The sequence below is a fragment of the Canis aureus genome, chromosome 31 (assembly GCF_053574225.1).
Source record: "Canis aureus isolate CA01 chromosome 31, VMU_Caureus_v.1.0, whole genome shotgun sequence".
NCBI classification, from domain to species: Eukaryota; Metazoa; Chordata; class Mammalia; order Carnivora; family Canidae; genus Canis; species Canis aureus.
In genome coordinates this window covers 15,870,288-15,886,693 of record NC_135641.1, presented here as the reverse complement: position 1 = coordinate 15,886,693, position 16,406 = coordinate 15,870,288, and the positions used below count along the sequence as shown (strand labels likewise).

Below are 16,406 nucleotides of genomic sequence, written 5' to 3'. Positions count from 1 at the left end.
CAGTCTGGGGTGTCCTGGTGCATCCCCAACAGGGAACAGGAAGTCCTCGCTGCACGCAGCTCTCAAGAGGGTGGCCGTCTGCCTCGGGCACGACAGGAGGTGCAGGCCCCGGGGGTGTGGGGTCAGGAAGCGACCGCCCGCGTTCCAGCAAGAGCCTGGTCTGGGTTACCAATTAACTGGCTACACTGGTTTTCCTTTAAATAACGACAACGTACACGGAAGGGGGACCACTCGGGGCTCCCAAACCTCAGCGAAGGTCCCGGAGGGTCCCTGGAGCCCAGGCAGGAGCGAGTCACAGGCATGGCATGCACTGTGGGGCCGGAGCCCCTGGGTGACGGTGGCGGGTCCGAGAGGCCCAAGTGGGACAACAAGCTGCAGTACCTTCTGAGCTGCATCGGGTTTGCCGTGGGCCTGGGCAACATCTGGAGGTTCCCGTACCTCTGCCAGACCTACGGGGGAGGTGAGCCGTCGCCGCGGGCTGGGGCACGGGTTGGCGTCTGGGGGACACACCGATTCTCCGTGGCCCAGACACCTGTCCACTTGAAGTCCAGGCCGGGGGCATCCCGGCCTTCTGGGGCTCAGGGGACTTTCCAAACTGCACTTGGACTCAGCTCACTTTAGGTTTGCAGGGCACACAGGCCGGGCCACCTGCTCCCCAGTGTCCCTTCACAAGAGTCCGTGGTGGTGCCAGCAAGCCCGCCCGCCCATCACCCGCTGCCCCACGGGACGTCCCCTGGGCTGGGTTGGTCCTTTTCTGGGGTTGACCCGTGGGTCCCATGGGATCTCCCTTTCAGGTCAACTTGCCTTCTAGCCTCTCTGTACCCGTGAGACTTGAGGGCCCCCTGAAAGTCCCAGGGGCAGTCTTCCTGCATCCACCAGGCCTCTGGCTGGAATGTGCATACGGTTTCCTTTGGGGGCGGTGGTGCGGCCCCACCGGGAACTGGTCAGAAATGGAAGCCTGTACGTGTGTGAGCTGCCCGCCACCTTCTCTGAAGGGGAGCCGTCCTCCCCCTTCCAGGGCATGCAGTGGCCCTCCTGGCAGTGGCATGTGGGCAGTGGTCAGGCTGCGTTGGGGGAACATGGGCTGGGGACTTCGGGGACATGTAGCCCGACCACCGTGGAGCAGACCAGGCGAGAGCACTGGCAGGTGCAGTTTCCCTGTTTGCAACAACACTGCTTCTTGAAAGTTTACTGTTGTTTTCCCGATCTTGAGAAGTTGGAGGAGAAATGTGTCTTGGAACTGCTGCCCTAGAGGCGTTAGAGCCACTCTGGGGCCAGGGGCCGGGCGGGCACCGTGGGCTGTGGTCACCTGAGAACGAGAGTCTCCGAGGCACACCACACCCCAGGCACCGGACAGAAGACCCAGATCGCCCCCCGTGCTGCCCCGGGCATCAGGAGAGGCACGTCTGGGGGCGAAGCAGTGACCCCCATGCCGGTGGTCACTCCAGGTCAGTAAATGCCGCACTGACCAGAACCGGGTGGCCACTGCTCAGCACTGCGACTTGCTGGGACCTTCCTGGGACCGACCATTCCGGAACCCTCGTCGCCGTGGGCCGTGTGTGGGCACTGCCTGCCCGAGGGCCCTGGGTCAACCCGTCACGCCTGTGCTCAGGGCTTTGCGGGCCCTGCTGTTTAAACTCTTCTTGTAGGCCCTATTTCCGGGTGTGAGAGCCTTAGTGCAACGTCATAAATACTCGAGTTTCAGAACTCACACTTGTCCTAGACAAGCACCTCCTCACGCGTGAAAATGACTTTTGGTCTCACTGCCCATGACCGACCGTTTTGATAAGAGGATGCAAGCAACAAGCAGATAACCCACCGCATCTTTATTCTGCACCAACTCGGGCCCCCTGAGGGTGACTACTTCCTGCCTCCCTAGTGATTATTCGACTCTTAAGGAAGGAGACTTAAAAGGCACCACCGTGTCAGAGCCGGGAAACACTCAGGCGGCCCTTGGGGGGTCTGCTGCGGCTTCGGGCGAGCCGTCAGCACCTGCGGGGTCGAGGTTCCTGCCCGCGTCCACGGCAGGGCAGGCGGGGCACCCGTAAGTGGCCCCCGACGCCTGCACTGCCATGTTCTGACCTCGGTGTCCGTGGGCCCCACGGACGCAGCGGATTCGTGCAGGGAAAGGCACGTGGACGCCGTTATTGTGGTCTGACCGCGAATCCAGACGTCCGGCGGGGTGGGGCCTCTCACTCGTCGGCTGTGTCGTTCTGCATTGGCCGCAGCTGCCACACGGACGTCACAGCCAGGCTGTTGATCTCCACGGGAGACTCCCGGGGCTTTGGGGTGTCTAGATCGTCTGGGAGGCGCGGCCACCCTCGCAACTCCGGGTCGCCCCCCCCGCAGAGACGGCTGGTTGCTCTCTGTCCTCTTTTGGGCTCCGGGACCATCTCGCTGATTCTCAGCAGCACCAGGTGTGCAGCCGACCCCGTCAGACCGGGCTTTTTGTCCTTTGCATCTTCTCAGTGGTCGGGACCCCGAACACGGCCGCCCGCAGCCTGGGGCCGGCGGAGCGCAGGGTACTCACAGATCCACGGCGTGGGCATGTGCGCCGCGATCTGCACCCCTGCCCCATAGTCGGGCTGAGGGCAGGGCCAGAAGCAACTCCTCTCGGCGTCTGACGCTGCATGTGGGAGGGTTTTGCCCGCCCTGAGCCATCCCCCCGAGCCCAGCACATGTTCCATCTGAGCGTGCCAACCCCGCAGGTGAAGGCTGGCCCTCCTGCTGCCCCCACGGCAGGACCCAGTGTCGAGAAATGTTTCCCCGGATGCCCACTCCACTCCTCAGGCTCAGACACTTCCTAGCACGGCTCACAGCGAGGAGCCTGCGTAGGCACCGGGACCTGGCGTCATAAAGAATATACAGCTCCAGGGCAGCCAGGGGCGGCCGTGGGAGCCACTCTGCCCTCCTGCGTGCTCATGGCTCCTGCGGAGCTTCCGTCCTGGACGCACGGCTCGTGGCATCACCAGCCTGGGAGAAATGCAGCCTCCGGGCCTCTCCCCAGCCCAGGGGCCGCGTGGGGCTCGCAGTCCCACCTCTCTAATCACGTGCCTGGGTCCTCCCGCAACCAGTGGCCCTCCTCCAAACTGGCTTGGTTTTTACCCGGGTCATGGTCCACACGCTTTGGGGCTAGGGCTAAAATGCACCTAACACGCAGCGGCCGACGCTCTGGACCATGTGGCTTCTGTTTAAACCGCAGGGCTGCTTCCCCTTCTCTTGGCCTCGAGGTGTGGCAGGTTCAGCCACACCAGCTCAGTGACAGAGAAACCCCCCTCTGCTCCTCTCAGCCCCTCCGGGTGCTCCCTGCCACGCTGACCTCAGCCAGCCCCTGGGGCCCCGCCTGGGCTCCTGCCCCATCCTGCAGGCTGTGACCCTCCCCACAGTGCAGGGGATCCATGGGTCTGACCTAGAGCCTGCATGCCTGTTCCAGACAGTGGGTCAAGTACCCAGGACCCAGAACCCCTGCCTCACAGGCAGGATCCCACCCCCAGGCCGGTCCTCACCCTGCCACAGGTGTGTTCCCGAGGTCCAAGGGAGGCTGGGAGTCCACACACCTGCAGAGGACCGATGACACAGTGTGGGAAGGGTGTGGGAAGGGCAGGCTAGGAGGCCTCCTACACTTGGGCCCTGGACCCCTGGCCTGTGAATGACCCATCTCCCTCCCAGGAGTGCTCTGAAGTGGTCCGGGCTATATCCGCCCCCCAGCTCCAAGCCCCTGCTCACAGGCCCCTGGTCGTCCCGGGGGTGTCAGGTGTGCCCACTGAGGCCGAGTCTCCCAGAATTCCACGTTGTTCTCTCATTTTGTGGTTTTGCCACTGCCTAGAAGACACCAATGGGCACTGTTTTGCCCCAAACCCTGGAGTCCCTTGCAGAAGCTGGTGTGGGCTGAGTGGCTACCTCAACTCAGCGTCAAAACCTCAGATGGTGATGCAAAACTCAGAGACAGGCTGGCAGCTTGGCTCCCAGAGGCTGGGCCTGCGCCGTGCCAGCCAAGCCGGGAGACACCGGGAGACGCTGGGAGCACCATCAGGGGCCCACACCCATGTTGGTCTGCGCGGTTCCCTGGCCGGCCATGCCGTGCAGCTGCAGGGATCAGTCCTGGAGCACCTAACGGCAGCGGGCCCACGGACTGCGGTTACCCAGACAAAAATGCAGCTCCTGATTGTATGGGGCCTGGGAGGGTGAGGCCGGTCAGGATGCCCTTCCCTCGCAGTATGAGAAACACCCACAAGTCCGGTGGGACGCGGGGATCCAGTGGGACCCCTCAGGGATGTGGGCTCCAGGAGGCTGGGCCCCTCAGTCTTCACACCTGTGGCCTCATCTCCTGCTCCCTCCACCACTGGCTCACTGAGCTGAAGGCTGAGCTCTCCCATCAGGCCCATGAGGCTGGTCAATGTGTGCTCCCTTGAGGGACCATGGAGCCCCCCACCGCACTGTGGCTACGGGTGCCCTCCTCCCAGCACCCAGACGGTGGTGCAGAGGGGACACTCACGCCAAGGCACAGAGATGGGTCCCGGCCCCCACTCAGGCACACAACTCAAGAGACCGCTTCAAACGTCACTGTCTCCAACATCCCTCTGGGAGCAGAGACCAGCCCCATGTCACAGGAGGGCCCGTAACCGGGGTTCGGGTGCTCCTGTCAGAACAAGGCTGTTCTTTATTGCATGAAACCTGCCACCGAAGCATCACAAGGTGGGATTTGAACAGCAGCAAACCAGACACTGGATGTGCAGGCTCGTGTCCCCCTCTCAGGGCAGCCGAGGGCACCACTCCCCCAGCCAAGGCCTCATCAGGCAGTCGGTGACCATCTGCTGACCACTGTGTCTCTGCAGGGGCCTTCCTCATCCCCTACCTCATCGCCCTGGTCTTCGAGGGAATCCCGCTCTTCTACGTCGAGCTGGCCATCGGCCAGCGCCTGCGGAGAGGCAGCATCGGGGTGTGGACGGCCATCTCGCCCTACCTGGGTGGAGTGGGTAGGCTGCCTCCCTCTGACCCCTGCCCGGAGCTGTGGGGAGGGTAGAGGTCTGCAGGTCACGTGTGTGCTGCCTGTTAGCTCATTAGGCCAGCGCACCTGTGGTGGCTTCGGATCTGCTGAAGCAGGGCCGGGACATAGCAGTGCGGGGAGATATGCGTGGCAGCACCCCTGTGGGAGCTAACTGTGGCCGAGCTCTGAGCAGTGAGGGGGAGGGGGGTGGGGGGCCTGGGGGTGATGGGGAGGGAGAGCAGGAGGTCTCGGGGGTGAGGGCGAGTAGGGGGGCAGGCTGCTGAGTGTCTGGAGCTCCGTGCACCGGCCGTGCCTCTCCATAGGGCTGGGCTGTGTCACCGTGTCCTTCCTGGTCAGCTTGTACTACAACACTGTCCTGACGTGGGTGCTGTGGTATTTCCTCAACTCTTTCCAGTCCCCGCTCCCCTGGAGCTCCTGTCCACTGGACGTCAACCGCACAGGTAGTGCTCGGGCGGGAAGCTGGGTATCCTGCCCCCTGTGGGCCCTGACGGGCTCCCCCACACATCACCCCTGAAACCCTGTCCTCCTTACCCCACCATTTCTGAGCACTGATGGGCATGGGCCCTGACACCATGTGTGCCCCCAGCCCAGCTGTGTGCACGTGTGCCCCTGCCACAGGCTTCAGCCAAGGAGGTCCTCACAGCACACGAAATAACTATATTTGGCACTGGCTTGTACAACTGTGTTAAGCCTCCTTCCCCTCCCACCTCTGCTGACACTAAGTTGAGCTGGGCACATTCTGAAGGAGGCCACCCAGGGGCAGGTCTGGGCCTGGACGCTCTCCTCATTGGCCCTCCTGCCCCAGCTGCACACCCTGGACGGCGGTAGGCATAGGTCCCACCTGCTGTGCCTGGCATTCGGGCGGCATCTCCGGGCCAGGTCAGCCACAGGCGGCACTCCTGGTGGAGGTCCGCAGAGCCCACACCCAGGACTGAGCCCCGTGAAGCCCCTGATGGGACCCTCCTGGTTCTAGGGTTTGAGGCCGAGTGCCAGGCCAGCAGTACCGTGAGCTACTTCTGGTACCGGCAGACGCTGAACATCACAGCTGACATTAGCGACAGCGGCTCCATCCAGGGGCGGCTGCTGGCCTGCTTAGCCGCATCCTGGGCAGTTGTGTACCTGTGTGTCATCAGAGGCATTGAATCCACGGGGAAGGTGAGACCCTTGGGCAGACCCCACTGCCCGGCTCCCTCCAGTTCGGTGTTGGTGACCAGGGTCAGAGGCTCTGCTGGGAGGGCACAGGCTTGAAGATCATGCACTCTGCAGAGATGGGTACCTCTGCCTGACGACGCTCTGCTCAGATGCCAACGGGGAGATTTTCTCTGTTCTTTTTCTTTTAACGTGTTTGGGTCTCTTTGTGTAAACTGTGTTCCTTCTACAAGGAAATTTTCTATCCATGCTGGCAGTCCCTGCTCTTGTGTAGCTGTTTAGACCATTTACGTTTAGTGTGACTACTAATCCAGGCTCAGTCTGCCATCCTGTCTCTGTTTCCTATGGGTCCCCTCTGTTCCTATTCTCCCAGTTCCTGAGTGTTTCTTGTGACCATGCTCTACATTTTCTGCTGCCTTGTCAGCCATGGCTGTCCTGTCCTTGGGGTTGGGCTAGGGGTGTGGCCATCGGTCCATCTGGGCGCAATGCTGCCCACGGGATGAGGCAGGAGACTGTCCCTCATGCGGCACTGCCTTTCTGTGTTTTCCTGCCCCCAGCGCACATTTTCCTGTAACGGGCTGTAAGCGGCAGACATGCTCCTGGAGTGTTTGCTTTAAACAGTTCCTAACTTTTGAAGAGACTCCAATGATGAGGAGCAATGTGTCCACAGTTACTCATGTGGCTTCTGTGCAGGGAGGACCAGGGGAGGCCTGGGCTTTTGACTTGAAAGCCTGCCTTCACCCTGCACCCTCTCATCTCCAGGCAAAGACAGGCCCGGTGCCACACACATCCTCCCTTCCAGCGCGTGAGACATGGCTCCATGCATTTCCAGACCATGGCTCCCGACACACGTTTGCAGTCCTTTTGCACAGATCCAGACGTGTACATGTGCCTGCACATTTTCTCAATTGGTGTGTGAAGGTTATAGTTACATGAGGGTCTTTACACTTGGGAAGACCGGAATCACTGAATTAGACCAAAGCAACCATTAGGCCCAACAGGTCAGCCAAAAATTCCAAATGACCTGTGATGGAAGTCCCTAAAGAGGCATCTGCGACTCCCAGTCAATCTGTATTTTGGGGCTTGCAGGGCGGCCTTGAGGGAAAAGCATTGTCGGTGGATTGATTCTATGCAGACACCATGTGTGCAGACCCCTGGCCACATCTGACTGAAGGGACACTGGTCCTATGCTGGGGAGACAGGTGTGGGCAGGTGTGTGGCCCCAAGGCCCCCATGAAGTGGCCAGATGTGGGGAGGAGGAAGGGTGGTGCTGGGGGAGCATGGGTGTGGGTACGAGGGAGGCATCATCCCACTGGCCTGGGATGGTCAGCACCCACCACACAGACACAAAGGCATACATGAATCTGCTTGTGATCATCCCCTGAGCCCCAGACCCTCAGAGCCTGACTGGAGCCCCCTCAGCTCTTGGTGCCCTGCACCCCTGCTCAGGTGGAATCCCACATGGGTGACAGGTCGCTGGCCGCTGAGGCGTTCAGAGCATACCTGCCTCTTTAAGGTTTTATATGGAGCATATACCAGTGAAAAGTCTAACAATTTGGTCTTTTTTAAAGGCAATTTATTTCACAGCCCTGTTCCCGTACCTGGTCCTGACAATTTTCCTTATCAGAGGACTCACCCTGCCCGGGGCGGTCGAAGGGTTAATCTACTTGTTCACGCCAGATGTAAGTTGGTTTGAAGTCCAGGCTCCAGGCTGCAGGGAAAACATGAGTCAGAGCCATAGCCCAGGCCAGCTTGCTCCATCCCCAGCCATGGGAATGGCCGTGAGACAGAGGCCAGGCCCCACCAGAGGCCATGTGTGGGTGAGGGCAGGGAGGAGGTGGCATGGGTCTCAGGCAGGAGGCCAGGGTCAGAGGGGGACTTGGTTTGTAACACGCAGCCCACCAGGAGAGGAGCCACAGGACCCAGGGCCCACCCACTGGAGCTCACACCCTTCCTGGACCCTACCACTCTCTCTAGGAGCCTAGCACCCCCTGGGAGCTTCCAGGGCACCCGGCAGGAGGAAGGGGGCACTGGGTGTCCAGGTGGGTCTGCCTTGGGCCATCCCCAGCCACAGACACCAGGCACTGTGTCCCACCACATGAGACCTTTCAGGTCACTCAGAGCCAGTGGATATGAATGAAGCAGAATAAACACACCCGAGTCAAGCTGCTCAGACCCATTTCTCAGCCCCGAGGGGTCAGTCACCCTGAGCGTCCCGCGTGGATGGGAGCCGTGGGTTTGATGCGTCACAGAACAGCAAGACCACACTTGCCGTGTGATCTGCTCTTCCGACGGTGCTTCCAAGCTGTTCATACCCCCTCCTGAGCATCGTCCCGAAGGAAGCTTTGGGAATGTTCTGGAGCTGTGGGCTCCGCGGTGCATGTGGTCATCTGCTGCACAACAGGATTGTGCGTCCTTCCAGGTGCAGATTCTCCAGAACCCCCGAGTGTGGCTGGACGCAGCCACGCAGATATTCTTCTCACTGTCCCTGGCCTTCGGAGGACACATTGCTTTTGCAAGTTATAACCCACCCAGGTAGGGACAAGGCTTGGGGTAGTTCCTTCCAACTGAGGTGCTGAGCCTCCCGCCCTGAGGCTCCTGGGAGACACTTCTGGGAGATGCTCCTGGGAGAAGCACAAAGCACTTGCACCGTTATGTCCTGTGTGCAGGAGAGTGACCGGCTGTGAACTTGTGACAGGAACAGATTGTGGGGATCCTACCAATGACTCCGTCATCTCCCCAAGGCTGTGGGGAGGGACCCCAAGACAGCTCCCAGCCTGTTCTGGAGTGGGAGAGCCCAGATAATGCCAGGAACAAGGCCATCACCAGAGGCTGACACCGACCAGCAGGCCATGTGTGTCATGCATGGGGTCAAAAAAGCAGAAATACAGGGTGTTTCAGCCTCCCTGGTCACTTAAGATGGACATGGGGCTCACACCTGCTGTGGGAACCCCAGGAGTCTCAGGCATAAAGCACCACCTGTCACCAACCAGGCAGCTGCAAGCTCTGGGACCATCTGAACAAACGTGACCCTATGCAGTGGTCAGAACTTATCCCCCTCAGACATGCAGGGGTGGGGGGTGGGCCCGGGATGCTCCACACGACTGCAACCAAGTGACCACCTCAGCCCACTCCAAGTAGCTTGCAGATCATCTCAGCCAAGCTTACTGTAGGCTCCATGATGCCCTACACCCTTGCTGCCTGTGTCCAGGCACGGGTGGAGGCTGACCACCCGCAGTCTCCAGCTGGCAGGGCAAGGACGGTGTCAGTGGGGAGGGGTGGTCAGGGAGAGGTCAGCGGGGAGGGATGGTCAGGGAGAGATCAACGGGGAGGGATGGTCAGGAAGAGGTGGTCAGGGAGGGGTCAGTGGGGAGGGGACTGTGGAAGGGGATCCAAGGCCATCCTGAGACTACTGGGAGCAGAGTTGGTGCTGGGGGTCTTGGGTGTGGGGCTCGTGTGTGGGACGGGGTGTCCCGGAAGGGGGCATGGAGACAGCCCTAAGCACAGAGGCGCTATGCATGTGTTTTCTAGGAACAACTGTGAGAAGGACGCAGTGACCATCGCCCTGGTCAACAGCATGACCTCCCTCTATGCCTCCATCGCTGTGTTCTCCGTCTTGGGATTCAAGGCAGCCAACGACCATGGGCGTTGCCTGGACAGGTGAGCACGGTGCCTGGGGCCTGAGGGCGAGCTGTCCACAGAGCATGGCCTCCAGACGATGCCCACAAACCACCTTTTATTTCCTGAGGGGCATGAGGTGGAGTGTCCAGAAGTTCATGTCCACCCGCAGCCCAAATGTGACCTGGTGTCAGCTGGGGGTGGGGATGTCTCTGGTCGCTGCTGGTTAAGAGGAGGTCCTGTTGATGAGTGGCCCAATCCAGTGGCTCGTGTCCTTGCGGGAGACCCATGAGGGAGGCCCTGGATGAGGCAGAGGGTGGAAGGACGCAGCCACGAGCCCAGTGGCGGGAAGCACTATCCCCTGAGCTCATGGGAGCGTGGCTCTGCCCACACTGCACCATGGACCTCTGGCCCCAGAGCCAGGAGGATGAGTGTCCGTTTGCTCTAAGGTTTTCAGCCGTAGTCACCTGCCACGACAGCCTGGGGCTCGGAGGCCATGGGGATGGTGTCAGTGGTGCAGCGCTGCTAAGGCTGTCGATTCTGGCCCGCAAATAGCCTGTCCGAGGTGGTTTGCCAGGCGGCCCCACAGACATGCGCAGGCTCACCCCCTATGATGCTGCCGGAGGGCCTGGGGCCCAGGGCAGCCCCCGTAGAATGACCGGTCCCCTGTCGTGTTGGTGTCGAACGGCCCCGGTGACACCTGCTGTGAGCACGTTTGAGTCGTGCAGAGGGTGGAGGCGCAGCGGAGTGGCTGCACAGAACAGCCTGAGCTTGGGCCCCGGGGCAAGTGCACCCGCTGGAATGTTCCCGAGAGGCTGCAGCACCCACATGGTGAACTGTGAGATGCCCGCTAGGGAGCAGCAGGGGCAGCGCCCAGCTGTGGCCACTGAGCCTTGTGAGCAAGTCTGTGCTCACGGCGACAGCAGCAACCCAGGCCTACGTGAGGTGCTTCTGCTGCGTCGTCCCTGGGAGTTTTGGCCCGGCCGCCTCACGCGCAGGACCCAGGGCACGTCAGCGCAGTACTCGAGGCACATTTAAGCAGCAAATCACCTGCAAACAGCACAGATCTGCAAACACCGTGGCCTGAACAGACTGTGAGGGTCCCTGTGACAGGAGGAGGTGAATCCGGAGGGCTGAGTGTTGCCCACCAACCCGGGGCAGGCCGCTGACCACGCCAGAAGCACCACAAGTATTGATTTCGAGGTTACAAATCTATTTCAGCAAGTAGGCAAAGTGACAAGCTCGGGAACGCCCTTGGGCGTGTGTTTGGGCCGCCCTCGAACCAGTGAGCATCTGAGGGCGGTGGCAGGCAGATGGGGACCTGGTGCCGCTGATCTGCCCAAAACCCTCCCAGGGCACTGCCGGTGCGCAGTCGAGGAGGCCAGGGCCCACTGCCCACTGTGGGCCTCAGGGGCCGCCCCTCCAGGTGGGGTCCCTTCTGTCCCCGCAGCTGCCCATCCCTCCTGAGGGCCCTGCTGTCCTGCTGGGAGTCTCTGGGGTGCGGGGCGCCCAGCCTAGCGGGCACTGGCCTGTCTCTGCAGAAACATCCTCCACCTCATCAATGCGTTCGATTTCCCCGACCAGAGCATCTCCAGGGATGACTACGCAGCCGTTCTCACGCACCTGAATGCCTCCCAGCCCGAGAGGGTGGCCAGGCTCCATCTGGAGGCTTGCCACCTGGAAGACTTTCTGGATAAGGTACCCGGGGGGCCTGGCCCTGCTCCTGGCAGCTGCGAATCTCCTCCACAGACCTGGACCAGGCTGGCCTGGGAGCCGTGAACGATGCCTCTAAGCCCACCCTTAGCCTCAGCTTGGCTGAGCTTCTAGAAAACCTGTGGCCTCAAATGTAATGTGTCCCACAGTGCCCTGCCCAGGAGGCTGGGGGCCAGGCTGGCCCGGGAGACCAGGTGTCACCTGTGCACGGGACTGGGGTTGGGGGCAGTGTATGGGTCACGGAGCTGAGCTGTGGCCAGGCCAGGAGGTGGCCCCAAGGATATGGGCTGATGCACCTGAGCCCCACCCCCCAGGCATATGGTCACCTGCTGGCCACGCGGCAGCAAAAGGGAAGAGGTTCCTCCTGCTTGGAGGTGCCGCTGTGGCTTGCTGTGTAGCCAAAACAGGCAGGGCTGCCACCCGGCCCTGGGGTGAGCCGGTCACTGTGTCATAGCATGGGGCATGCTGGCACATGTGTGTTGCAGAGCGCCTCAGGCACGGGCCTGGCCTTCATCATCTTCACGGAGGCCATCCTCCACATGCCGGGGGCCCCCGGGTGGGCCGTGCTGTTCTTCGGGATGCTGTTCACCTTGGGCCTGTCCTCAATGTTTGGGAACATGGAGAGCATCATTACGCCACTCCTGGACATGGGGCTTACGCACAGATCCATCCCCAAGGAGGTCCTGACGGGTGAGTGGACTCCAGGCCACTCCCTGTCCCACTGCCTCCTGGCCCCCTGTCCACGGGAGCCCCCGAGAAGGGCTGGGTCTGACCACCCCTCGGGGCTGGTCCCAGGGGCTCTGCGCCCACTCAACATCCCTCGAGGGCCATCCTGGGAGACCCAGGGGCCACGCAGGGGCAGAGCAGGGGTCACTGCCAGCACTGCTCCCTGATGCCAAGTCCCCTCCTGCGCGTCTTCCTGCTTCTGGACACAGGGCTGGGCCGTGGTGGGGAGAGCAGACCGGGAGACAGGTGCACCAGGCAGGGAGGGCCTGAGAAGCAGGGGGACCAGCTCGGCGACAGGGCGGCACTGTTCCTCCAGGGCTGGCCTGCCTGCTATGCTTCCTCTCGGCGATCTGCTTCACGCTGCAGTCGGGAAACTACTGGCTCGAGGTGTTTGACAACTACGCCGCCCCTCTCAACCTCATCATCTTTGCCTTCCTTGAGGTGATCGGGGTCGCTTATGTTTACGGGCTGCAACGGTGAGTGTGCACCGCCCCCAGGTCCCAGCCCTCTGCTCCCAGCACCCCCAAGACTGCGGTGCACGTGTGTCGGGCAGCCACTCTCTTGGCAGCACGAGATGGCACGTGGCCATCAGAGCCCCTCCCAGACGCAGGGCAGCTGCCCGGGTCCCCTGCCTGTGGGGATGGGCAGCACGATGGCCCATCTCCAGTTCGCAGGGTGGACTCCCCAAGTCCCAGAAGTGGACACTGGGGCACCGGGGAGCCCACCCACCTTGACCCTGTCCCAGCAGCCTCTGAAAAGGTCCAGCACTGGCCCTGCCCGTCCCCGCCTGACTCTGACCCACTGCACACCTGGACTCTGCACCCCACCTGTCACACCTGTCACTCACATCTGCAGTCACACCTGTCACACCTGCTCTCACCTGTCACTCACACTTGCCTTCACCTGTCACACCTGACACTCGTATCTGTAACACCTGTGCTCACACCTGTCACTCCTACTTGTCACCCTTGCACTCACACCTATCAGTCTCACCTGTCAAACACCTGTTACTCCTGACCAGAGCCCTGCTCAGATGGTCCTAGAAGTTGTGACCTCTGCCCGTATTCCCTGGGGGCCCTGGGAGGCTCCAAATGCCAGGCATTGACTGCTGTGCTGTGGGCCTGGGGCCAGAGGGCTTGTCCCAAGGTGGGACGCTGCTCACCTGGAGAGGCAGCACAGGGGCAGCCAGATGGTGCAGACTAGCCCAGCAACGTGCAGAGAAACAGCCCTGGGCACAACCAGCCACAGGGCATCAGGAGGAGACACATGAGGAGCTGAGGGAGGGGCTGTGAGGAGGGTCCTGTCCTCCTGCCCACTCCCAGGGTGTAAGCCATGGCCACTGCATGTCCTGGATCATCTTCATCCCCGTCCCAGGGCCCTGTATGGTGCTGGGCCTGACATCTCCTTCTCTCCCACAAGTGGGGCCTTGGGGGCTCCCCTGTCCCCACTCTCACACAGCAGCTGGAGCTTCCCTCGGGGAAACCCATAGAGCCTTCCTGGGGCATCTTGTACAGGGTAGGGCTGGCCTCCCTCCTGGGGTCTGCAGAGGCTGGGAGCCCCTGGGAGCCCCTCCTGCCCAGCCCTCTTCCCCAGCTGGATGACCCGCTCGCTGGGGCCTTTCCCACATACCGACCAGGGGACCTGGGAGCACTCTCCCCAACGGCAGCCACTCAGAAAGGGGTGGGAGTAAAGGCCAGAGTGGCGGTGAGGGCCAGCCCTGGGGGCCCTCTCTTGGTGACACTGGATGAAGGCCGCTGGCTAAGTGGGCAGGTGGGAGAGCCTGAGCCCTGTGTTTCTGTGGCAGGTTCAGTGACGACATAGTGTGCATGACCGGGAGACGACCTAGCCTCTACTGGCGGGTGACGTGGAAGGTTGTCAGCCCACTGCTGTTGCTGACCATTTTCGTGGCCTACATTGCCGTTCTGGTCTGGACGCCGCTGAGCTACAGGGCCTGGAACACCCAATACGTAGGTCCTCTGGGGGAGTGGGGAGCCACCTTGGGCCTGATCTGGCCCTTTCCTGTGCTGCCCAGGGTCCAGATGACATCCCAAGTGACCTTGCAGGCTGCCTTTGCTGTGAGACCCAAGGCTGCCAGACCCCCAGTGTCCCCTCGGGGCACCAAAGCCAACTCTGGCCAGGACCTGGGGCAAGGCCTCAGTCAGTGGCAGGAGGACCACAGCAGTTTCCAGGTCCCTGGAGCAGCTCATACAGGGACATGGCCTTGAGCCAGACTTCCCATGGCCTGTGGGGCTGACCTGCAAGTGCCCATTCCTGGTCTGAGTTGAAGGAAGGTGTGTAGGGTGCATGTTGCTGACCCACCACTGAGCCTGGTCAGAAGAAAGGGAGCAGAGGCCGCTCTATGGTGCCAGCCTTTGTCCACTGGCTGTGCTCTAAGCTGCGTGGGCCCAGCCCACCTGCCACCCCACCTGGCCCCTCAGAACCTCATACGTGCCACTACCCCTCCTCGGGAGCATGGAGGGAATTCTGTTCCAAGTTCTGCTGAGCAAAGGGACTGGCTCCCATCGCCAGGGGCAGGCAAAGGATGAACGTGCCATATTTCTCAAGAGTTTTCATGAATATTGTCCTATCGATTCACACGCTAGTTCCTCACATTGGTCTCAAAAGAAGTGCCTGAAGTCGGGTAGGTGGTGTGACCCTCTCTCAGAGAAAAGGGAGCAGGGCACAGGGCCCAACCACATCCAGCAGGTCAGGACAAGGCCACCCCCAAGGTCGAGCAGCCCCTCCAGGTGCTGGGAGGCTCTTGGCAGAACACCATACCCCGGGCCCTGGGCCCACACCTCACAGCCCCAACCCTAGAGAGGCTCAGCCCCGAACCTGAAACTTCAGGGTGAGGTGTCCTCGCTGCCCCGGGACAAGCCTCTTCCACTGCCCACCCTGCAGTGAACGAGCCCTGCTGCTTTGCTTCAGGCAGAGGCAGGGGAGGCAGGCCCACACCACTCAGTCACCGTGGCCGAGGCTCAGCCTCACCATGTCCTTCCCCAGATGCTCACCTGAGGCCTCGTGTCCCTACAGGCACGGTTCCCCTCACGGCAGGAGAAGTCCTACCCAGGCTGGGTGCAGGCCACCTGCGTCCTCCTGTGCTTCTTGCCTGCACTGTGGGTTCCAGGTGTTGCCCTTGTCCAGCTGCTCGCCAAGCACAGACGGAAGCAGAAGGACACCTGGCAGGACAGGCGCCCAAAGCTGCAGGATGGAGGGGCCTTCTGAGGGCTGGGCCGTGGGTGGCAGGGAGGGCCAGCCTGTGTGCCGCTTGCCCGCCAACAGCCAGACCCCATTACACACTTGCCCAGACCCCAAGGACTGTGGTTGCTGCTTCCCACATCCCTGCACCCCCCAGACCTGGCTCATAGCACGGCCCAGCTCCATCACCACAGTTTGCACGGTCTCTCCAGAGCGGGAGAGCCTGGTGTTCAGCTCCTGGCACCCTGCAGCCTGGGGTGTTACATGATGCTGTCTGGGTGGCCAGATGCTGCACTCAGTGAACCCTTCTAAGGGCAGAGGGCAAGCAGGCCCAGTGGCCAAGCAGGCCAGCAGAGTGGCCTCCGAGGAGGCTCCCATCCATGCCCTTTGCAGCTGGGGGCCTGGCACACAAGGGTTGAGGGGATCTGAAGGGCGATCTCCAAGGAAAAGTGAAGGCTATGGGAAGTCCCTTTCTGCGCCTGGAGTGCTCAGGTCATGGGCAGGGTCTGTAGTGACCCATACTGACAGGACCTCTCGGGTAGCAGGGACACGGGTCTGCGTCCATGTCCAGGCCCAGGCAACCCAGTGTGCGGGGCGTCCTGACCAAGCCCGTGGCCTGGCCACTCCTAGCCCAGGACAGGTCTTCCCTATATGAGCACAAGGTCTGGCTGGAGCCGCAGCCCGTGTCAGGGCGCCGGCCACTCTCCTGACCTTATTTCTGAGCAACACAGCCCTTTGTTCTTCAGACATTCTCTCAGAGCCTCAAATGTGGGTCTAGAAGTTACAAAAAGGCTGATTATCATTCAGGCTCCGAAGGTCTCCAAAGGAGCATTGACCTCACTCCATACTATGCCCCGCTGCAGCCTCAGTGGGAGGTGCTTCCTCATCCAGCTCCAGCGCACTCACCCCTCCACCTGCGGGGTGGTCTGGAAGGACACATGAGCATCTCCCACACGTGGGCTCATCCTCAACTGAGATGGGAGCCAGGGAATAG

General features: G+C 61.5%; 1 protein-coding gene across 1 annotated transcript; it reads left to right on the top strand.

Moving 5' to 3' along the window:
* The first annotated feature begins 217 nt into the window (after positions 1-217).
* On the top strand, positions 218-15,529 carry SLC6A18 (solute carrier family 6 member 18). The gene is made up of 12 exons (XM_077879657.1): positions 218-460; positions 4,836-4,976; positions 5,311-5,448; positions 5,982-6,163; positions 7,729-7,839; positions 8,580-8,692; positions 9,689-9,817; positions 11,317-11,473; positions 11,974-12,178; positions 12,531-12,690; positions 14,019-14,181; positions 15,248-15,529. Exons 1-12 carry the CDS (start codon positions 301-303, stop codon positions 15,437-15,439), a joined length of 1,851 nt encoding a protein of 616 aa, XP_077735783.1. The 5' UTR covers positions 218-300; the 3' UTR covers positions 15,440-15,529.
* Positions 15,530-16,406: the final 877 nt, after the last annotated feature.

Excerpts from the sequence above, each read along its gene's own strand:
- SLC6A18 (XM_077879657.1), top strand. The coding sequence starts at position 301 with ATGGCATGCACTGTGGGGCCGGAGCCCCTGGGTGACGGTGGCGGGTCC. Across the intron at positions 461-4,835 it reads CTGCCAGACCTACGGGGGAG|GGGCCTTCCTCATCCCCTAC; the intron begins GTGAGCCGTCGC and ends GTGTCTCTGCAG. Across the intron at positions 6,164-7,728 it reads GCATTGAATCCACGGGGAAG|GCAATTTATTTCACAGCCCT; the intron begins GTGAGACCCTTG and ends TCTTTTTTAAAG.